The 24,494-nt window shown below is 38.4% G+C and overlaps 1 protein-coding gene and 1 pseudogene across 3 annotated transcripts in view; one reads left to right on the top strand and one right to left on the bottom strand.

Moving 5' to 3' along the window:
- The first annotated feature begins 947 nt into the window (after positions 1-947).
- On the top strand, positions 948-1,434 carry LOC103121430 (immunoglobulin heavy variable 1-69-2-like; annotated as a pseudogene).
- A 7,317-nt stretch (positions 1,435-8,751) lies between these two features.
- Positions 8,752-24,494, bottom strand: part of NMD3 (NMD3 ribosome export adaptor) — a 36,975-nt gene continuing 21,232 nt past the window's right edge. For all 3 annotated transcript variants that reach the window (XM_016192068.2, XM_007531957.3, XM_060171895.1), the window contains 6 exons: positions 22,828-22,973; positions 16,748-16,860; positions 16,023-16,095; positions 14,561-14,667; positions 9,955-10,025; positions 8,752-9,444 (listed from right to left, as the gene is read on the bottom strand). In XM_016192068.2, the coding sequence (XP_016047554.2) occupies positions 9,311-9,444; positions 9,955-10,025; positions 14,561-14,667; positions 16,023-16,095; positions 16,748-16,860; positions 22,828-22,973 (644 nt within the window). In that variant the 3' untranslated portion in view covers positions 8,752-9,310. The remainder of the gene's footprint in view (positions 9,445-9,954; positions 10,026-14,560; positions 14,668-16,022; positions 16,096-16,747; positions 16,861-22,827; positions 22,974-24,494) is intronic.

Raw genomic sequence — 24,494 nt, 5'->3', positions numbered from 1 at the left:
TTCTTAGTTTAACCATTCTATAATAGTATGAGCTGGAGCTTAGCGAGGATTAAAGGGACATTGGAGAAACACTGGGGAAAAACAGTAGTCTGAGGAAGCAGACATTCAGGTGCCAGAGTCTACAGCAAGTTAAGTTTCTCTATATCACTCAAGGATGTGGTTCTAATAGGCAGTTTGTTTGTCGGTGATTATTCCTTAATGTGGAGCCCCTGTGCACAGCCTTGCAAAACATGGAAATGGCTCCAGATCTCCAACAGGAACTTGAAGATTTCCAGTGTGTTGACACTAATCAATTCAATTTGCTAGTACTGCCTCAGAGAGAGGCAGGTCCTGATCTATGAGCACTTCTGTCTAATGAACATGTAAATAACTGTCGGAGGCAGCAGGTCCTTGAGAGGCAAAGCCCCCTGGGCCTTTAAGCAAAAGGCTAGCAAAGCAGGCTTTTGGTGCACTCCTGACCTTTCTCTTAGGATGACTGGAGAAAGCTGAGAAAATGATAAAGACTTTGCAGACTGTGAAAAATGATAATTGTCTAACTACAAGAATTTTTGCCTCAACTGTATCTTGTTCATGTCTTGAGAAACTGTACTTTGCTTATGCACCTGGATTATGTCTTGAGAAACTGTACTTTGCTTATGCACCTGGATTATGTTTTGAGAAACCTTATGCAGAGCCAGCATAATTAAGCTTCTTACTGTGTGTTATAAAAGGCTGTGAGAAAATAAATTTGGGCACTCAGTCATTGCACTGGGGCCTTCCCGATCCCATTGCACTGTCTTCTTTCTTTTCTCAATCCTAGCGCCCTCTCCAGGTACTACTGTTCCTGGTCAGCTGGATCCGACCAGAAATAACCTCAGACCTCTGGAGTGAAATGCAGACCAAGGTGTCCTGAGAACATTGCCCACAACCACCACCTCCCTCGGATCCCTCACATCACACCCTCCATCATGGAGTGGAGCTGGAGAGTCCTCTTCCTGGTGGCAGTGGCTGCAGGTAAAGCCCCCAGTCCTTGGAGGCAGTTGGTGAGCAGAGTCAGTTAAGGGCTTGTATCCACTGCTGTCTTCTCCTCATAGTTGTGCAGTCCTAGGTACAACTGACCCAGTCTGGGGCTGAGGTGAGGAAGCCTGGCACATCCGTCAAGTTCTCTTGCAAGGCTTCTGGATATACTTTCACCAACTACAACATGCACTGGGTGCAGCAGGCCCATGGAAAAGGCCTGGAGTGGACAGGAAGGATTGACCCTGAAAGATAGTGATACAAGGTATGCCCAGAAGTTCCAGGGCAGAGCCACTATGACTGCAGACACTTCCTCCAACACAGCCTATATGCAGCTGAACAGCCAGTTTTGAGGACAAGGCTGTGTATCACTGTGCAAGACACACAGTGAGGAGAAGTGAGGGTGAGCCTCCCAGCATGGAAAACAGAGTTGGTTGAAGTTGGTGCTCATAACCAGCAGAGGGCAAGCTGACCACATGGACACACAGATTTGCTCCAGAAACAGGTGCAGGTGGAGATTTTGTACTTTTTTCCTGCCAGTCAGAAACTTCCTTGGCATCTGTCAGTTACTTAGAATGTTATGATTTTTATTTCTGTGTCTACACTCAAATTGTTGAATAAAAAGAACATGTTTATAGACTGTACATCTAGGAATACTCTCACATGAATTAAATACTGCACAGTAAAGAAGCAGAAGAAACCTGTGCAGGTGGTAGCAACCTCACATTATTCACAATTCAGGAAAGAGCTCAGCAGTATCCATGGCAATTTCTCAAGTCTAATTGTGGAAAATGGCTGTTTTTCCCTATAACAACCAAAAAAATACTGTCACAGTCAATGTCATGATGGGCTAGGAGATATTGAGGTTGATCTCATTACACAAACACACACACACCAGATAACTGACTACAGGAAATAAACTTCTGCGATCATATCCCAAGAGCTCTCTGAACTTAGGATATAAAGTGGATTTTTTGTTATAAATTCTAACTAGCTTCTAAGGAACATCCATTTAAATATTCTGCAAGACAAAGGAATTACATCCACATAATGAAAATAATTGTGATCCATCCCCAAAGTAAATGCAAGTCCAACCCATATTTCTTTCTTTTTTCTTTAAATATTTATTTATTCCCTTTTGTTGCACTTGTTTTATTGTTGTAGTTATTATTGTTGTTGATGTCATCACTGTTGGATAGGAGAGAAATGAAGAGGAGGGGAGGATATCGAGGGGGAGAGAAAGAGACCTGCAGACCTGCTTTACTCTTTGTGAAGCAACCACTCTCCCTGCAGGTGGGGCTCGAAAGGGAATCCTTATGCCGGTCCTTGCGCTTTGCACCACCTGCACTTAACCAGCCGACTGCCCCAACCCATATTTCTTATATCTATGGTTATCAGTAACAATCGTTGTCCTAGTCTAGAATAAGTTTTTTTAAAAAAAAAATTATTTATTTATTCATGAGAAAGATAGGAGAGAAAGAACCAGCCTTCAGTCTGGTACATATGCTGCTGGGGATTGAACTCAGTACCTCATGCTTCAGAGTTTAGTGCCTTAGCCAATGTGCCACTTCCTGGACCACTAGAATAAGTTTTTATTGGGGAAATTAGTGGTTTACAGTAAGTATAATTGTTGGTACATGTGCAGAATTTCTCACTTTTCTGCAAAACACTCTTACTCCAAGCCCAGATGCTGCCCTACCATCATACATAGACCTGAAATCCTCCCTCCCCTGCATATCCCAGTTTAGAAGACAAACCCAGACCAAGTTTCCCTTTCTATTCTTATTTCTCAAATTATATCTATGACTAAGATAATTTCATATTTGTCTTTCTGTTTCTGGCTTATTTCACTTCACAACAGTCTTTCAAGCTCAATCCAGGATGATGAGGTGAATTCATTATTCTTAATAGCTGAGTAGCATTCCAGTGTATATATATATATCACAGCTTTCTTGGCCACTCATCTGTTGTTGGACACCTAGGTTTCTTCCAGGTTTTAGCTATTACAAACTGTGGTGGTATGAACATAGGTGTATACATTTCATTTTGGATGGGTGCATTTGTTTCCTTAGGGATATCCAGGAGAAGAATTATTGAGTCATAAGCTATTTCCATTCCTACCCTTCTGAGAGTTCTCAAGACTGTTCTTCAGGCTTAAAGCAGTTTACATTCATATCAACAGCTCAGGAGGGGTCCTTTATCTCCACAACATCTCCACATGTGTTGGTACTATCCTTTCTGATGTATAACATTCTCACAGATGTATAACATTCTCACAGCAATGAAACAGAATCATATTTGTACTTATATGCATTTCTCTGGTAATCAACACCAAAGGAAAAAAAAGATTAAGCCTATTTTTTATACATATTCAATGACACATGCCCCATTGTAAAGATGACAAAAATAAAAATAAACCAATGAGGCTACATCAAATTGAAAAATTTATGCACAGCAAAAGAAAACACCACTCAGAGAGAATCTTTAGAGAATGTAGTAAGTTCTTTCATGGCATCTATCAGGCAAAACACTAATAACCAAAATAAGTAAAGAGCTCCCCAAATTATGAACAGAATATTCACCAAAGAACATATCCACATGGCCAACAGAAATATAAAAAAATGTTCCAAGTCCACTCAGTCAGCAAAGGTACATTAGAAAATAACCTTTGCCCTGGGCAGACAATCCCACCATGTGTCCTGGAGCCCTGCATCCCCAAATCCCTGCCTACTAAAGAAAGAAAGAGACAGACTGGGAGTATGGATTGACCTGCCAGAGCCCATGTTCAGTGGGGAAGCAATTACAGAAGGCAGATCTTCTACCTTCTGCACCCTATAATGATCCTGTGTTCATACTTCCAGTGGGATAAAGATCAGGGAAGCTACCAAGGGAGGGAAGTGGATACATAGTTCTGGTGGTAGGAATTGTGTGAAATTGTACCCCTCTTATCCTACAGTTTCGTCAATATTTCTATTTTATAAATAAATAAAAAGAAAATCACCTTTGACCTGCATATCCAAAATTCACTGAGGGTCAAAATGAGAAAGTAAGATGATTGTACTTCACTGAGGAGGAGGTCCATAGAGCCAACCAATACATGAAAAAGTGAACAATGTTACTGATTATCAAAGGACACAGATGAAGACACTCAATCACAACTTTACATCTGTGTAAAGTAGTACAAAAATAATGATCTTTGTCTCTTGTCACTTTCTTCCTATCAGAAAATTCAAGGGCCCAGGCTATTGTACTTCACTGAGGAGATCCATAGAGGCAATCAATACATGAGAAATTACACAAAGTCAACAATTATCAGAGTAATGCAAATGAAGATAAGTCACAACATCACAACTATGTGTAGTGGTATAGAAACAAAGGTTGGAGAGGATGCAGGGAAAAAAGGACTTTTTTTTAGAACAGGATTTTTTTTTTTACATTATTGTAAAAATTGGTAAATATAAATTGGCCCAAAACATTATGAAAACAGAACATTAAAAATAGACCTACCCGGGAGTCGGTAGCTCAGTGGGTTAAGTGCAGGTGGCACAAAGCGCAAGGACCAGCATAAGGATCCCAGTTCAAGCCCCCGGCTCCCCACATTCATGGAAGCTGCTTTATAAGTGGCGAAGCAGGTCTGCAGGTGTCTTTTTCTCCCTCTTTCTGTATTCCCCTCCTCTCTCCATTTCTCTCTGTCCTATCCAACAACAATAAAACAAGGGCAACAAAAGAGAATAAATAAATAAATATTAAAAAAAAAAAGAAATAGCCTACCCTATGATCCAGTTATTTCTCTCTTGGATATTTCCCAAAAGGAACCAAAAGCATCTGCTAGAATAGTTGTATGTACAACTAAGTTCACAGCAACACAATTTCTAATAGGCTAAACATGGAAACAAACAATTGTCTACTGACAGATGAACAGAAAAAAACAAACTAACAAATAATCAATGGTACTACATAAAACTGAAAATCTTCTGCACAGCAGAAGAAAACTATCACCCAAACAAAGACACAACTCACAGAATAGAAGAAGATCCTCACATGCCATACATCAGAAAAGAGAATAATAAAATACACAAAGAGCTCACCAAACTTAGCAACAAAAAACCCAAATGATCTTATATAAAAATGAGCAAAGGTTATGCACAGAATATTCACTACAGAAAGATTCAAAAGGCTAACAACCTATGAAAAATTGTTTGAGGTCACTGACTGTCATAGATTACAAATAAAGACAAAAATGAGATACCGCATTACCCTTGTGAGAATGGCACATCAAAAATGACAGCAGCAACAAATGCTGGAGGTGGTGGGGACAGGGCAACCCTCCTAAACTACTGGTGGGAATGTATATTGGTCCAACTTCTATGGAAAACAGTCTAGAGAACACTTACAAGGCTAGAAAACAGACCTCCCATATGATCCAGTAATTTCTCTCCTAGGGAAATATCCCAAGGACTCCATAGCACCCAACCAAAATGATATGTGTACACCTATATTCATAGCAGCAGAATTCATAACAGCTAAAACCTGGAAGTAACCCAGGTGCCCAACAACAAATGAATAGGTGAGAAATCTGTGGTATATTTATACAATGGGATATTATACAGCTATTAAAAACAATGAACCTACCTTCTCTGACCCATCTTAGATAGAGTTAGAAGGAATTATGTCAAGTGAGATAAATCAGAAAGACAAAGATGATGGGATGACCCTACTCATAAACAGAAGCTGAGAAAGAAGAACAGAAAGGGAAACTCAAAGCAAAATCTGACAGTTTGGAATAGGGCACCAAAGTAAATATCTCTGGGTGGAGGGTGAGGGTAGATGTTCAGATTCAGGGAAGGGGTGGAGGGGGGCAGAGACCCTGGTGGTGGGAATGGTGTTAATGTACACGCCTATCAATTTAGAGACTCACAAATAACTATTTAATTAATATAAGGGGGGGATGGTTTGAATGTCTCAAACTTATTGATGCATAGACCATAGCTCTTAGTATATATTCCTTCAATCTGAGGACTTAAGAATTCAAACTGGTAATCAGATTGAAGCTTAACAGTGGGCTCAAATTATTAATACATTTCTAATAATGACTTGTTCTTTGAAATATTAAATCTCCCAAAAGCTTAGACTAGGGAAAACAGAAGCAACTGGTGGCATTACTTTATAAGATACAGCTATAAGTAAATAGCATAAAACAACATAAATTATGGTGAGGACTTGTATGCTCCAGCAAATCCTAAATGGGGTTATCAAAGTTAACTCAATTGCCAAATGATTTTGTTATAACTATTGCTTTATTACATTCTAAGACAGCAGGAACCTTCCCCTTTTCTCTATAAAACCCATGTTTCTCCCAATCCTGAAACCAATAGGGTGAGGCTCAGTTTCCTGCATGCTTTTCCTAATTCATTCCAACTGATACTGTATCTGCTGATCCCAACCCAATCAATGCAACCAGTACCACGTTGGCGTGTTTCACTTCAGGCTGCATCCAGAGATGTCAGTTGTGGAATGTGAACCCACCAGCTTCCTTACTCTGGTGAGACCGTTCCCAGCTCATAGGACACCATAAATTCATGTAAGGTGGTACAGTTCTTTTTTTTTTTTTTTTTGAAATTTATTTATAAAATAGAAACACTGACAAGACCATAGGATAAGAGGGGTACAATTCCCAAAAACCAGAGCTCTGTATACCATCCCCTCCCCTGATAGCTTTCCGTTCTTTAAAACCCTGGGAGTGTGGACACAGGCTCATTATGGGGTGCAGAAGATGGGAGGTCTGGCTTCTGTAATTGCTTCCCAACTGAACATGGGCATTGACAAGTTGATCCACAATCCCAGCCTGTTTCTCTTTCCCTAGTGGGGCAGGGCTCTGAGGAAGCGAGCTCCAGGGAAGTTCAGTTGAAATCATGGTAGTATGTGGAACCTGGTAGCTGATAGAGTTAACATATAAAGCCATACAAATTGTTGAATAATCATGAACATAAAGACAGGAATATTGCAGATGAAGATTTGAGGTCTGTTTTGAAAATAGCTAGTAGGTCTATTTTAGGTATATCCCAAAGGACCCATGATATTATTAGTTTTTGCCTGAGTCTAACATCAGATATTCAGGTGGATCCAAGTTATTATATGAGGAGATAACATCATGGTTAAAAAAGGTCTAGAGGGAGTCGGGTGGTAATGCAGCAGGTTAAACGCACGTTGCGCAAAGCGCAAGGACCAGCGTAAGGATCCCAGTTCGAGCCGTCGGCTCCCCACCTACAGGGGAGTCACTTCAGAGATGGTGAAGCAAGGACTGTAGGTGTCTATCTTTCTCTCCCCTTCTCTGTCTTCCCCATCTCTCTATTTTGCTCTGTTCTATATCCAACAATGACAACATCAACAATAACAATAATAAAAAACAAGGGCAACAACAGGGAAAAAATTTAAAAAAAAAAAAAAAGGCCTAGAAAGCTGGATCAGTGAGAAGAGTAGCTCCCAAATATGTATATTATTGGCTGTAAACCCCACTGATTTGATCTGGGGCCTATATTCAGCATAGGAGCCTATGTAACCTCTACATCCCTATAGGTCTGAACTTGCATTCTGTAGTCATCAGTAGGAACAGTGTACATAAACATCATTCCCATCAGCAAAAGACTGTGTCCCATTCCATCCTCCCCATCACACTCTCCAGCCCTCTTCACCCCCCAGTGAAGCTGAACATCCATTCTCACCTTCCACCCTGAGATTATTACTTTGGCGCCCTACTTGAAACTTAGATCCTCGTTTGAGTTTCCCTTTGTGTTCTTCATTCTCAACTTACATAATTTCATCCAAGATGGGTCAGAGAATGTGGGTTCATTGTTCTTAAAGCTGCATAGTATTCGTGTGTGTCTCTGTGTGTGTGAATGACAGCTTTCTCAGCCATTCATCTGTTAGGCACCTAGGTTGCTTCCAAGTTTTAGCTATTACAAATTCTGCTGCTATGAACAAAGGTGTACACATATCTTGTTGGCTGAGTGTTATAGAGTCCTTGAGGTATATCCCTAAGAGAGGAATTACTAGTTTGTATTGAAGGTCTATGTCTAGCCTTGTAAGAGTTCTCCAGACTGCTCTCCATAGAGGCTGGACCAATCTATACTACTAACAGCAATGCAGAAGGATTCTTTGTACCCACAACCTCTCCAGGATTTGTTGCTACTGTTCTTTTTGATGTATGCCATTCTCACAGGGGTGAGGTGGTATCTCAATGTTGTCTTTATTTGCATTTCTCTGACAACCAGTGACCTGGAGCAATTTTTCATGTGTTTGTTAGCCTTTTGGATCTCTTCTGTAGTGAAATGGACCTACCCTGTGATCCTGCAATTCCTCTCCTGGGGATATATATCTATCCTAAGGAACCAAACACACCCATTATCTCACCGTCATTCCAACAATCCTTATAGCCCACCTGTGTGTTCCACCTGTGTGTAAATTAAAAAAAAAGTTGTACATATTTAAAAAAGAGAATAGGATACTTCCAATGGAGGGGATGAAATATAGAACTCTGGTGGTAGGGATTGTATGGAATTGTACCACTCTTACCCTGCAATCTTGTCAATCATTATAATTCATTAATAAAAAAAAAATTCTATCCCATGCACAGAAGTAGTTAAAATACAAACGGCATGTCAAGTACAGTAAATTCATTGCCATAAAAAACAAAAACACTAGAACATTACTGTAGCACATGGGCTGCCAGATGTTAAACTCATCCATTATGTCACATTCTTGAAAAACATTTTGACTTTATTTTTTATTTTACTGATAATGGTTTACAGTACAGTTATTGACACATGGGTACAATCACTCATATCCCTGTGTTAGGTGTCATCAGAACACTCACTCCCAATGACCCTTTCCAATATAATTCACCAGGACCCCAAGGCCCTCTCCAACCCTCTCTTCCCCAGAATCTCTTGCTTTAGTTCAATTTATCACAGTGAAGCAAAGGTTTTACGTTGTTTGTTTTCTCTTTTTGCCCTTGTTTATAAGTTGAAAAAAATTTTAAAGCTGGCTCTATGGTATGTGAAACTACTAAAATATAACAAAGCAATAAAATTTTGTGTAAAGTGACCTAAAATATCAGTAATGACTACAGCTTTTAATCTTGAATTTCAAAGCCTTAAACTCAAACCCTTTTTTTTTTTCAGTACAGTCAGAAGTCATGTTTATCCAGGTTTAATATTAAATCTCTCTCAGTATGGAAGCAACAGTGGAGTAGAAAGCAAAAGTTGTTTGTCCAACATACACTGCATATAGATTTGAAAGCTACTGAAACAGGATCTCACTGTGTCAGCATTGATGCACCCTCTTCACCTGTAGCATCTTGGGAAATGTGAAGGTCTTCAAGCATCTCAGCTAGACTAATTTGAGGTGCTCCTTCATCATCTGTGTCACTTTCCACAGGAACAGTTGCATCTATGGGGGGGAAAAAAGTGACTTTTTTAAGACAGCCGGGGGGTAGTGGTATGGTGTGATGGTGACTGTGCTTAAACTTGGGGTGCACACACAGCTAAGTAGTGCAAGATTCAAATGAGTTATTTCACTGGCCCAATAAAAGGATTTCAAATACAAATTAATGTGCAAATATCTGCTTTTACTATTTAGCCAGATAACATGTACAACTCACATATGTAGAGCAGGCACATACACACATACTGATTGAGCTATCAATATATGAATAAATTCTACTAGTATGAGAATCATGAGGACGCTAAGGCAAAAATGTGATACAGAAAAGATATAAAATTTTCTGTTCACTATGGGATTTTTCCTCTGGGGGGGGGCAGTAAGGGTACAAGTTGAATTAGGGTAGCTTTTAAAACACCAATAACAAGTCTCATATGAAATCAAAGTATAAGATACCAGAAGACCCTGCTGGTAAGAGTATGTTTATAAACAGTAGTTAAACACTCCTAAAACACCAACCTCTGTAGATGTTGACATTTTTTCTAATAGCCTCATCTTCTTCAAGATCTTCAAGGAAATCTTGGTACTGTCTACAGAAGGATAAATAAATATTTAACTGTATTATATTACCAAGGAAATATGAAGGTATTTCATTCTTAACATAAGGAAAATGCTTCAACTATTTTTTTTTCCTAATTTTTATTAGATAGGACAGAGAAAAAAATTGAGAAGGGAGGGGAGATAGAGAAAGACAGACACCTGCAAAGTTGCTTCACAGCTCTTGAAGCAGACCCATGAAGGTAGCGGAGTGGCAGCAACACCTGCACTTGTGGTTAATTGGGTGTACCACCATCCAGCCCCCAATAAAATACTTAAAAATACTTAAAAGTCAAATAAAATTGTTAAATATACCTGACAGCTTCAAGTATATTTTTCCAAAATTTTATAATAAAAATGTAATAAACATATAGTGACATTAAAAACAAGACTGAAAAATTTTCCTTCCTGGACTTGTGGAAGTGTGACTATGAAGTAGAAACTGTTTAAGATTGCTCCCTTAATAAACTAGAAAAAGCAATGAAAAAAATCACCTGAAAACTCAACAAGATACAAGAAACTCACTAATCCACAGGTGAGTACAGAAATGTGTGCTCAGAGAGTGGAAAGAGGTTAAGAGATTCTTAGGACTCAAAGAGCCATACACAGTGATATCTAGTACCAAAATGGGAGTTACCCAGAAGAGCATATGGCTAGTCGGCAGGAAAGTGGGTCTGGCTGCTTACTCTGTGAACTCGGGGGTTATAGAATATTGAAATGTCCACAAGGACTCACTTATTTGAGTGAAAAAGCCTGGCTTAATTTAAAGCCATCTGATAACCTTAGGCTACCACAGCTGGTTAGAAAGATATATCCCAACTTTAGTGGCATGGTAAGGAATTAGCAGCTACAATAATTCACTTTGGTGACTGAGTTAAATCAGTAACAACTGTTTACAAATCTCACCAATTCACAACTGTGATTTCTTATGTAACTCACAATCTCAAGTTGATGTAGGCAAGCATTATCAGTGGATGGAAAAGGTATAAGGGAGGAGCTCTCAAGATTTAAGAAGCCCTGCTCAGGCATCGGGGGACATTCTGGTACTTACATAAAAGAGCATATGGTCAGAGGAACAAAGGCAGGGAATTTGGGGGACTTACACTCGGAACTCAGGGGCATCAAGAAACAAGGACTGCCTGGATTTAAAGCATAAACCTTACTGAGAATCCTGTGTGGGCTGCACAAGCACTGGCACCTGGCTAGGGAAATAAGTCCTGTTTTCTCTCTGAACACTCAGGAGAAAGGGATTCTCCCATCCTATTACTCCCAAGAAGGTGGAACACTAACAGGGAGCCTTATACGAACAGGAGACACTAAACCAGCCTGGGGAAACAAGATAACCCCCTTATCCCCCCCACCCAAGAAACTTAAGTAGGGAAATCCAACATCTTAGCCACAGCACCTTCTGCTGGCACAACTACAAAATCCACACTAAATGTGGAAACTTGAGTAATAAACAGCAACAACAGAAACTCCAAGTAACTAGAAAGGCACAGATATGAGAAAAAAAAAATTGTGACAAGCACTCAGAAAACTTATTCAGAGGACACAGATTTAAGATCTCAGAGACCATATTTAATCAAAGAATTATAAAACAGAGAAAGAAAAAAAAACACCCCAAAACAAACAGAAAACCCAAACAACTCAAAACAGAGCTGCAGGGTGTGAAGAAAACCTTGAACACAGTTCAGGTTGAGGTAAGAAGTCTGAGAAGTAGACTGAATCAGGTAGAGAGAATATCAATGCTAAAAGACACAATCAGCAGGGAGCCAGGCAGTAGTGCAGCGGGTTAAGCACACATGGTGCAAAGCTCAGGGACCAGCTTGAGCCCCTAGCTCCCCACCTGCAGAGGGGTCGCTTCACAAGTGGTGAAGCAGGTCTGCAAGAGTCTATCTTTCTCTTCCTGTCTGTCTTCCCCATCTCTCTTGATCCCTCTCTGTCCTATCCAACAACAATGACAGCAACAACAACAAGGGCAACAAAAGGGAAAAAATAGCCTCTGGGGCAGTGGACACCTAGGGTTATTGCAGGAATCAGCAATAACCCTGGAGGCAAAAATAAATAAAGATGAATGTCAGTTACTGGGATCCCTGAGGAAAGAGGGAGAGGAGAATAGAGACATATTCAAAGAAATTATAGCAAACACTGAAGTTCCTGAACCCAACACAGCACACACAAGACACAGTAGTAAAACTATTCAAAGCCAAAAATAAGAAAGAAATATTGCAAGGTGCGAGAGAAACACAGAAACTGACATACAGAAGCAGAACCATCAGGCTTTTATAAATTCCTTATTACAATCCCTAGAGGCAAGGAGTGGGATGGCATATTCAAAGAATTTCCAACCACAAATACTGCTTAATGATCCCTCAAGTATAAAGTTTCAAACATTAAAAAAATTGAAGTAATAACCACAAGGGCAACAAAAGGGAAAATATTAAAAATTATTTTTAAAAAATTGAAGTAATTTGCCATGACACACCTTGCCTTGCACTGAGACAAGTCCCACATGAAGAGAAGCAAGCAAACAAACAAAAAACCAACACAAACTTGTAATGAGATAATCAGTATTAGAATAGAACTAGGAACATTAAGAACATGGAAAAACAAGCACAGAATAGACACAGCAATACAGTCCAATGTCAGTGAACCAGGCCCAATCTGAAACTCTTGTAGATATTGTAAGTTGGACATAATATTTATAATAATCACAGAACAAAACATAACACAAAGACAAATAGGAACCATATATAGAGTAGAAAAAGACCACTATAGAAAACCATCCATATAAAATAACAAACAGGAAAAGTAAAGAGGATAAAACAGCCTCAGGAACAGAAACTGGAATGGTTATAGGCAAATCGCAAATAACAATAATCACCCTAAATGTGAATGGTCTAACTTTACCTGTCAAAAGATTCACTGACTGATTGGTGGTTAGCATGGAACTATACACTGTAATCTTACAATCTTGCAACATACTATTAATATGTTTAATGAGTCTTATTTAAATTATTCTTCATCAGCATCAAGGCCAAAATTCAAACAGCCCAGTATACTTTTCTAGAACACAGTATCTTTTCCTTGTTTGAAAATAGCAATTTCATTTCAGTAAGCTTTTTCCTATTTTATCTCAAGTCATAAGAACTGCTCTGTAGATTATTTTAGTTTTTCAAACCAGTTGTTTGTAATAACTGCAACTCTCATGTCATAAAACTCAGGAAATGGCAATCAAATCTGTGTAAAATACCATTATATCAGGTTGTTGGAAAAGCCAGTTTTTGTTTCTTTTAACTTTCTATTATCTTTATTTATTTATTGGATACAGACAGCCAGAAATCGAGAGGGAAGGTGATAGGGAGAGACAGAGAGACAACTGCAGCCCTGATTCATTACTTGCTAAGTGCACTGTAACATGTAACTTGTGCATTGTAAGCAGGTGTTACCACCCGGTTTTTCTATGAAATAATGTATAATTTTTTCTGACAAACAAATGGCTTCCATATTTTGATTTAATCAACACTGACAAGAAAGTTAAATTGACTATCACTATTGCCTTATAAATAACTGTGAGGGTTTATTAGTATAATTTTCCATCATGAATAAAACATAAAAAGTTTAAAAGAAAAACATGCTGGGTGGGGCACCTAGTTAAGCATACACATTACCATACTCAAGGACCTGGGTTAAAAGCTGGTCCTCTCCCCTCCACTTTCAATTTCTCTCTGTCATGTCAAATAAAAATGGAAAGAAAAACCAAGTGGAAAAAATGGCTGCCAGCAGCAGTATATTCATAATGTAGGCAATGAGCCCCAGCAACAACCTCAGTGGCAAAAAGAAAAAGAAAAAAAACACACAAACTGGGTGGGTATGGGAGAACATGTACCACAGCATGCCAGGTTTGTAGTTGCCTCAGGTTTGTACAACCCACAACCCACAGGGCTGACAACTATAACTACAACTTTTCAGATGCTAGTAAATATTGTGGACATAGAGGTCCCTACCAGAGCATCTTGAAAAACATGCTAGGCCTTTGAAGTGAATGAGGAGCTACGGACTTATTGATCCTTGCAGTTATGTATCTGTCAAAATCCCACTAGGGGTGCTAGTTAGAAGAAACCTTTAAATACTATATATATGTTTATTATAAGCGAATTGATGGCCTTAATATCAGGTAATTGGGGCTATACTATCTGCTATCTTTCTAAAGAATAGCAAGGGTGTTAACCGCACCAGCGCCTCAAGAATAAATTACTTAAGTGATTGATTATGTCATTCAATGTGGAGACTGCATTTGCAGAAAAACCACAAGTAAAGCCCATAGTAGAGCTGGGTGGCGGTGCACTTGAAGGAGCAGACATATTACACTGGGAAAGAACCAGGCTCAAAACCTTGGTTTCTGACTGCATGGGAGAAGTTTCAGAGTAGTGAAGAGTACTTTCTCTCTCTTTCCCTCCCTCTTCATAGCCCCTCCTCCTTTCCTATCACAAAAAAAGAAACTAAAAAAAGGGGAAGACAGTGGGACCTTTCATCATCAGTATCCATGTTTTCTCTATCTCTTGCAAGCTCTTTCAGTTTCCAGTTTCTACGACGCTGCCGTCTAGTACAGTCATAGCTCTTCTTTATTAACACCTATAAATAAGAAAAATTTTCAAAGTCACAAAAAATGGAAACCAAGAAACAAGACTCAAGTATTCAAAGTTAAAAAAAAAAGATGAAGATGAAAGATTAAGAATGCTAGAAAGCCCCCAAACCAAGTAAGAGTAGTTACAACTTTAGAAAAGATAAGGTTTTCTTTTACTTCAATTAGTAAATGTTTATAGAAATGTGCATGTGTGTGTGCTCACGCATGTATCATTCACAACTATTTGTCCATCCTAGGTTAATAAAAAATATTTTAAGATTGCCTTGGTGATCTTTTAAAATACTGTTAGAATTAAATTTAGACTAGCACCCAAAACATTACTTCTATTTTCTAACTTTTTTTTCCCCCTCCATGGTTATTGCTGGGGCTCGGTGCCTGCACTAAGAATCCACTGCTTCAAGAGGCCATTTCCCATTTTGTTGCCCTTGTTGTTGTTGTCATTATTTTTGTCACTGCTGTCGTTGCTGTTGGATAGGACAGAGAGAAATCAAGAGAGGTGGAGAGACTCAGAGGGGGGAGAAAGATACAGACTTGCACACTTGCTTCACCACCCATGAAGCAACCCCCTGCAGGTGGGGAGGCAGGGGCTCAAATGGGATCCATATGCTGGTCCTTGCACTTCACACCAAGTGCGCTTAACCCACTGCGCTACTACCCGATCCCCTATTTCCTAACTTTTTAAAAATTAATACAAATTACTTATGGGGCCAGGCTATACCTGGTTAGACACTCATATTACAGTCTGCAAGGATACAGGTTCAAATCTCTGCATGGGGGAAGCCTGCATGGGGGAAGCTTCACAAGTGGTGAAACAGGGCTGTAGGTGTCTATCTCCTCCCCCCTTCTCAATTTCTTTTAGTCTCTATCCAATAATAAAGAAAAATATATATTTTTAAGAAAAAATACTTATAATGAATGCATTCAATAGTTTATTTCCTAGTATTTTATTTTAACGAAAGGAGAGGAAAGAGGAAGAGACAGAGAAACCCCAACCAGAGCCCTGCTCAGCTTTATCATATGGTGATGCTAGGCACTAAACTGGAGACCTCATCAACTGTCATGAAAGTCTTTTTTGCATGACCATTATGCTATCTCCCCAGCCCTTAGTAATCTATTTTAACTTTAATTTCAAAAGAAAGTTCTAAGGGAGCCAGGTAGTGGCACACCTGGTTGAGTACACATTACAATGTGCAAGAAGCCCGGGCCTCACCCACAGGGGGAAAGCTTTGCCAGTGGTGAAGCAGAGTCTCTCTATCCCTCCCTAACTCTCCCTTCCCTTTCAATCTCTGGCTGTCTCTATCCAATAAAGATAGTAACAAATTTTGAAAAAATAAAGTCTTACCACATCTGGGACTCTATCTGGGTTCATTTTGTTGACATACTCATCATTTAAATTACAGTTAGCCAAATCAAACCTGAAATTAAAACAATGAGATACTTAATGAAAAAATACTCTTCCCATGTGACTTTTTATCTTATGAATAATCAGCTAAAAATTCTTCCTAAAAGCATATATTTAACATATTTTCGTACTTTACAGATAACTGTTCACTCAATGCAAATCCTCATAATTATTATTAAATATCAGCTTACAGTAGCACTAACTTAGGTGACTTCATTAATTTATTAAAAAATAATAATCCTTGTTCTCCAATAAAAGCAATGAAACATTAGAAAGCAAAAATAATGTTTAAGCCATCATAAGGCTTTCACATCTTATGTTACCATATTTTAAAAGCAAAGCATTTAAGCAGTGAAACATGCATAATAAAAAGCTACTCTCTATACTCCCACCCTCTAGACAATGTAAATAAAGACCACAACTTCAAAATTCAATCATTCAAAATTTAGAACAAATGACTTATTAAGAAGGTCAAAATGGCAGGACTACCTGCTTCTGTCCAATTAAACTTAATTAAGTTAGCAATAATAAAGGAGCTATTAGCCATAAGACTTCCAAGAGCTCTCAACTTCCTTTTGTGATAAATAATTTTATATTTTATTTGCTATGCAAATAAAATATAGAATGTTAATTAACAGTTCAAAATACTATAAATTAATACAAACCCCAATACCAGGTCTCCTGGATTTAGAAGATGTCCCAAATGAGTATGACAAAAATACTGTTTATCTGTATTCATTTCAGATGTTTTCTGCACCCAGACTTCCCCAAGGATATGCTTAATAGGAAAGAAAATGCACTTAATAATTTAAACATAGATTAAAAAAAAAACTCATTTAAAAGTTAATGCAACAATGGTTTTGGTTTTCTAGTTTCCATTTTTAAAACATAAGCAGTTTTTTTTTTTTTTACTTCATAGATCTATACAACACCGATAGTTTGCTAGAGGGTGAATATACTGATGCCCACATCCTGGGGAAATGTTTCTTTGTGATAACAATTCTATAAAGCAGCAGCTTTATGTCTATATATACTAATACTAAAGATGTGGAATATATACATATATATACATATATATATGACTATATTTAAATTTTTTATAAAATGTTAGTAATATCAACTACAACAGACATACGAAGTATCTTAAAAATACTTTGGGCTAATATAGGTTGAGTAAAAAGTAATAACAAAGTAAGACAAGAATAAAGTAGAAGAATCTTAAATATAAAAAAATACAATTTTAATTACTTATTTATCAGATAAAGACAGAGAGGGGAGGGACCAGGGGGTCACTTACAGCCTCACATCACCACTGATTTTCTTCCCCCAAATTAATCAGAAGTTAGTTTTATCTCAAATACACTATTACCTCAAGAGAAATGAACATCCTTAGTATGCATATTTTTAGTACAATTATACAGTAATTATAAGTATAATTACACATTAAAATAAATCATACTCATGTCTTTTAAGAATACTTGATTTCAGATATGGAATTAAAAGTATACAGTGTGATACATATAGTTATAACATTTTCCAAAAAAAGCAAGGTTTTTTTTTTTTTTAAATTTAACAACCAAAATTTAACAACAAACGGAAAATTATTAAAAGACACAGAATTTGGAAACTAAACAACATGCTCCTTAAGAACCACTGGGTCAGAGACTCACTCAAGCAGGAAATTAAATTGTTCCTGGAAACTAATGAAAATGAAGACACAACCTATCAAAATATTTGGGACACAGCTAAAGCAGTACTGAGAGGGAAACTTATAGCCATACAATCACATATTAAACACCAAGAAGAAGCTCAAATGAACGACCTTACTGCACACCTCAAGGACTTAGAGGAAGAGGAACAAAGGAACCCAAAGCAACCAGAAGGACAGAAATCACTAAAGTTCAAGCAGAAATAAAAAACATAGAAAATAAAAGAACCATACAAAAGATCAATGAAGCCAAATGTTGGTTCTTTGAAAGATTAAACAAAATTGACAAACCCCTAGCCAGACTCACCAAACAAAAAAGAGAGAAGACTCAGATTAATAGAATTGTAAACGATGCAGGAGATATCACAACTGACACCAGAGAAATAAAGAGAATCCTGCAAAATTTCTATAAAGAACTATATGCCACCAAGCTACAGAATCTGGAAGAAAAGAACAATTCCTAGAAACCTATGCACTTCCAAAACTGAACCAAGAAGAACTACAAAATCTAAATGCACCAATCACAGACAAAGAAATTGAAACGTTATTAAGAATCTCCCCAACAACAAAAGTCCTGGACCAGATGGCTTCACAAACGAATTCTACAAAACTTTCAGGAAACAGTTAATACCCATACTTCTTAAGCTATTCCATAAGATTGAAGAAACAGGAATACTCCCTTCCACCTTTTATGAAGCCAACATCACCTTGATACCAAAAGCTGATAGGGACAGAAAAAAAAGGAAAACTACAGACCAATAACTCTGATGAACATAGATGCCAAAATATGAAACTAGATCTTGGCCAACCGGATATAGCAACACATCAAAAAGATTGTTCATCATGACCAAGTGGGATTCATCCCAGGAATGCAAGGCTGGTTCAACATCTGTAAGTGAATCAATGTCATTCACCACATCAATAAAAGCAAAGCCAAAAACCACATGATTATCTCGTTAGATGCAGAGAAAGCCTTTGACAAAATCCAACACATGTTCATGCTCAAAACTCTACAAAATATGGGAATAGATGGGAAATTCCTCAAGATAGTGGAGTCTATATATAGCAAACCTACAGCCAACATCATACTCAATGGACAGAAGCTGAAAGCATTCCCCCTCAGATCGGGCAATAGACAGGGCTGTCCACTGTCACCGTTACTCTTCAACATAGTATTGGAAGTTCTTGCCATAGCAATCAGGCAAGAGAAAGAAATCAAAGGAATACAGATTGGAAGGGAAGAAGTAAGCTCTCACTATTTGCAGATGATATGATAGTATACATAGAAAGACCTAAAGAACCCAGTAGAAAATTACTGGAAGTTATTAGGCAATATAGCAAGGTATCAGGCTACAAAATCAATGTACAAAAATCAGTGGCATTTCTTTATGCAAACACTAACTCTGAAGAAGAAGACATCCAGAAATCACTCCCATTTACTGTTTCAGCAAAATCAATCAAATACCTAGGAATAAAGTTGACCAAAGAAGTGAAGGACTTATATGCTGAAAACTGTGAGTCGCTACTCAAGGAAATAGAAACTGATACCAAGAAATGGAAAGATATCCCATGCTCATGGATTGGAAGAATAAATATGATCAAAATGAATATTCTCCCCAGAGCCATATACAAATTTAATGCAATACCCATCAAAGTTCCACCAAGCTTCTTTAAGAGAATAGAACAAACACTACAATCATTTATCTGGAACCTGAAAACACCTAGAATTGCCAAAACCATCTTGAGGAAAAGAAACAGAAATGGAGGCATCACACTCCTTGACCTTAAACTATATTATAAAGCCATCATCATCAAAACAGCATGGAACTGGAATGAAAATAGGCACACAGACAGGGGAACAGAATTGAAAGCCCAGAAATAAATCCCCATACCTATGGACATCTAATCTTCGATAAGGGGGCCCAAAGGATTAAATGGAAAAAGGAGGCTCTCTTTAATAAATGGTTCTGGGAAAACTGGGTTGTAACATGCAGAAGAATGAAATTGAACCACTTTATCTCACCAGAAACAAAAATCAACTCCAAATGGATCAAAGCCCTATATGTCAGACCAGAAACAATCAAATACTTAGAGGAAATCATTGGTAAAACAGTTTCAAACCTACACCTCCAGGACATCTTTGATGAATCAAACCCAATTGCAAGGAAGACTAAAGCAGAAACAAACCAATGGGACTACATCAAATTGAAAAGCTTCTGCACATCCAAAGAAACTATTAACCAAACAGAGAGACCCCTCACAGAATGGGAGAAGATCTTCACATGCCAGACATCAGACAAGAAACTAATCACCAAAATATATAAAGAGCTCAGCAAACTTAGCAGCAAAAAAGCAAATGACCCCATCCAAAAATGGGCAGAAGATATGAACAAAACATTCACTACAGAGGAGATCCAAAAGGCTAACAAATATATGAAAAACTGCTCTAGGTCACTGATTGTCAGAGAAATGCAAATTAAGACAACACTAAGATACCACCTCACTCCTGTAAGAATGGCATACATCAAAAAGGACAGCAGCAACAAATGCTGGAGAGGATGTGGGGACAGAGGAACCCTTTTACATTGCTGGTGGGAATGTAAATTGGTACAGCCTCTGTGGAGAGCAGTCTGGAAAACTCTCAGAAGGCTAGACATGGACCTTCCATATGACCCAGTAATTCCTCTCCTGGGGCTATACCCCAAGGACTCCACAACACCCAACCAAAAAGAGGTGTGTACTCCTATGTTCATAGCAGCACAATTCATAATAGCTAAAACCTGGAAGCAACCCAGGTGCCCAACAACAGATGAGTGGCTGAGAAAGCTGTGGAATGGAATACTATGCAGCTATCAAGAACAATGAACCCACCTTCTCTGACCCATCTTGGACAGAGCTAGAAGGAATTATGTTAAGTGAGCTAAGTCAGAAAGATAAAGATGAGTATGGGATGATCCCACTCATCAACAGAAGTTGACTAAGAAGATCTGAAAGGTAAACTAAAAGCAGGACCTGATCAAATTGTAAGTAGGGCATCAAAGTAAAAATCCTGTGGTGAGGGGTAGACATGTAGCTTCCTGGGCCAGTGGGGGGTGGGAGTGGGCGGCTGGGATGGGTCACAGTCTTTTGGTGGTGGGACTGGTGTTTATGTACACTCCTAACAAAATGTAGACATATAAATCAGTAGTTAATTAATATGAGAGGGGGAAAATCAGTTGTAAGTCTCAAAAGTTTCTCAAAACACAAACTGAATCTTTTTAATATATAGGCTGTGTATTTGATATGCGGACTCTCTCAAAAGCCTAGACCAAGTAGATTAGAAGCATCCAATAGCACAGCTATATACAAGATACTGGATATTGTACAGCAAACCATAACAAAAGGACTTTTCAAAGTTAACCCAATTAACAAATAATGTGATGATAACATTAACTATCCATTGTCTTTTTGAACCCTAAGATAGCAGGAACCTCACATCTCCATTATAATAGAGCCACTACTTCCCTCAGTCCTGGAACCCTTGGATAGGGCCCACTTTCCCGTATGCGTCTCCCAATCCAAACCAAATAATATTGCATCCGCTGATCACAACCTAACCAAAGCAATGATTGCCACCTCAACATGCTTCACCTCAGACTGTCCAGAGACTTCACGTGTGGAATGACAACCCTTCAGCTTCATTACTCGGGTGAGACCTTTCCTTTTATAGTACACTCTAATTTCATCTCAGGTGGTTCACTTTCTAACAAAGTCCCATAACCTATATATACACCAGTTTCTGTGAGAGAGAGCTTATGTTCACATGTATCCATAAACTACTGCAAAATATATACCTGAAAGCAGAAGTACACTAGAGTTTGCAGTGAGTACCTCCCTAACACTTCCTCTCCACTATTCCAAGCTTGGGATCCATGATTGCTCAAAAAATTGTTTGGCTTCGTATGTTAACTCTCTTTTCAATCACCAGGTTCCAGATGCCACCAGGATGCTGGCCAGGCTTTCCTGGATTGAAGACCCCACCATTGTGTCCTGGAGCTCAGCTTCCCCAGAGACACACCTTACTAGGGAAAGAGAGAGGCAGACTGGGAGTATGGACTGACCAGTCAACGCCCATGTTCAGCGGGGAAGCAATTACAGAAGCCAGACCTTCTACCTTCTGCAACCCTCAACGATCCTGGGTCCATGCTCCCAGAGGGCTAGAGAATGGGATAGCTATCATGGGAGGGGATCGGTTATGGAGATTGGGTGGTGGGAATTGTGTGGAGTTGTACCCCTCCTACCTTATGTTTTTGTTCATTAATCCTTTCTTAAATAAAAAATTAAAAATAAATAAATAATAAAAAATTAACAACCAAGTTAAATAAAGTTCTGCAAGAACATAGACACAAATGTCCTCATAAAAATGTCAGAAAACTGAATTCAACAACATATAGAGAGAATTGAACATCATGACCAAGTGGGACATTTGAAAATTTAATGAGAGTAATCAACTAAATCAGCAGCAGTAGAGCAGTGTTGTCTTTGAAATGACACAGTGGGTAGTTCAAACTTTGGTGAATGGAGCCCTGAATTCAATTCCCAGCAATGATTATGCCTATCTCTTATTAATAAAAAGTCTTATAAAAATACTACAGGGACATGTTAAACAAGCAGAAAAAAAGAAACACTAAAGGATGTAGTACTGTATTTTGAAGAGATGCAGAACTGTACTTCTGAACCATTTATAGTCTTTTTAAATCCAAAGTTACTCTGGAAAAGCGTGGACATGGTGTCACTTACCTTTTCTTTTTTTTTTTCCTTTTTTAATATTTATTTAGTTGACCTTGTTGTTTTTCATTGTTGTAGTTATTATTGTTGTTGTTAGGTAGGACAGAGAGAAATGGAGGGGGAGAATACTGAGGAGGGAGAGGAATATAGACACCTGCAGACCTCCTTCACTGCCTGTGAAGCGACAGGTGGGGAGTCGGGGGCTCGAACTGGGTCCTTATGCCAGATGCGCTTAACCCGCTGTGCTACCGCCCGACTCCCATCATTTACCTTTTTTGATATCATTCCTGAGCCTGCATTGCGTTTCACATCTCTTACTATACTGCATTCCATTACAATAAACTCTTCCAGTTGTTTTGGATGGCACAAACTACTGAATGGGTGACTCCAGAATGTGTTTCCATCAATATCTGCCACTATAAATGAAGAGAGCATATTAAGGGGGGGGGAGACAAGTGTTAACTAGAATTTGGTAAATGTAAGCTTGTGAGCATCCAATGAGCAGGAATCAATCCAACACTTGAGTGTCTAGGGCTATCACTGATTTCCATAAATGAGCCCAAACTATCTCCCTGGACAAGAAAAACATCAGCTGCCAATCACATCTTATGTGATCACACTCACAGCTATAAAGTAAGCAGTTCTAAACAAGATGAGATACAACCAGTAGCTCTGTGTTTGTTCAATGTGATGGCACATTGTTTGAGAAACATTGTCAGTCACTTCAGCTACTTAGGTCAATCTGACAGGTAAGTAATGACCACCTACAAACTTAAAATAGTAACTGCTAAATTAAATTCCCAAGTGAATTCATAGTGAGTGTGTTATTAAAATAAACTCAACTTTATTTTCTTATAATTTAAAGTTTCACTGTAATAAATATGAAAATCAATAAGCAGGGGATATAGCCAAGCCCTAAGACATCTATCAACATGAGGTCTTTTATAAAGTCTTAAAAAGAAAATGATTTTTTACAAGCACAGTAATGAAAAGTCAATTTAAATCCTAACTGAAATCAATGTCCAACTAGATTAAAATGAAAAACGAATATTCCAAATTTTGCTACTCACCGTAAATTGACAGTAAACTTCTACTAGTCATAATAGTTACATGACAGAAATGGGCTAATTTCAGTAAAAATAAACAGCTAAAACAATAAATGTTCTGAAGTTCAAAGAAATGGTGCTTCAATTTAAAGAATACAACATTAAAAGCCTTAAATTTTTAGTATTTTCCTCTTGTGGGCCTTTATAGGATCTTACACTCAATGTGGAACAACAATGGCAAAAACTTCCCCGACTCTCCCAAGAGAGGCCGGGTCAACATACTCTGCCACTTGAGGAAGATGGATCCTGACATGAGTGAAGTCTAAAATGTTCCTAACTATGACCATGGAATGCAAACTAAAGGGACATAGACATTACACAGGCTCCTGTGCTATATATGGATAGACATGGGCTCTAGGTCTGATGGGTGCGGTTTACAGTTAGCAGTATTTTCATATTTTCCCCATATTTGGGAACTACTCTCTGCCCTGATCCAGCTTTCTAGTCCTATTTCCAACTCTGACACCCTTATACCAGAGAATACTTTTAGTGCACCTGCACGTTAGCTGTAAGGCTCAGGAAAAATAATCAGTAAAGTCATGGGTCCCTTGGAATGCACCTAAAATAGACTTTGTAGCTTCTTCCAACATGAAGACTCCCAAATATCAACTGTTATACTTACCTTTAGGTTCCTGGTTATTAAACCATTTGTTCTGATTTATATCTTAATGCTTTTTAGCCACCAAGTTGCAGGTGGTGCCATGATGCCAACCTGACTTTCCTGGGCAGATGACCTCACCAATGTGGACAAGAAACCCACTTCCCCAGAGCCTGGTACCCCACTAGGGAAAGACAGAAAAAAGCTGGGGGTATGAATCTATTGGTCAATGT

Source organism: Erinaceus europaeus, chromosome 14 (assembly GCF_950295315.1).
Source record: "Erinaceus europaeus chromosome 14, mEriEur2.1, whole genome shotgun sequence".
In the NCBI taxonomy this organism is placed as follows: Eukaryota; Metazoa; Chordata; class Mammalia; order Eulipotyphla; family Erinaceidae; genus Erinaceus; species Erinaceus europaeus.
The sequence above is the reverse complement of the archived record's forward strand: the minus strand, read 5'-3'. Positions and strand labels throughout refer to the sequence as shown.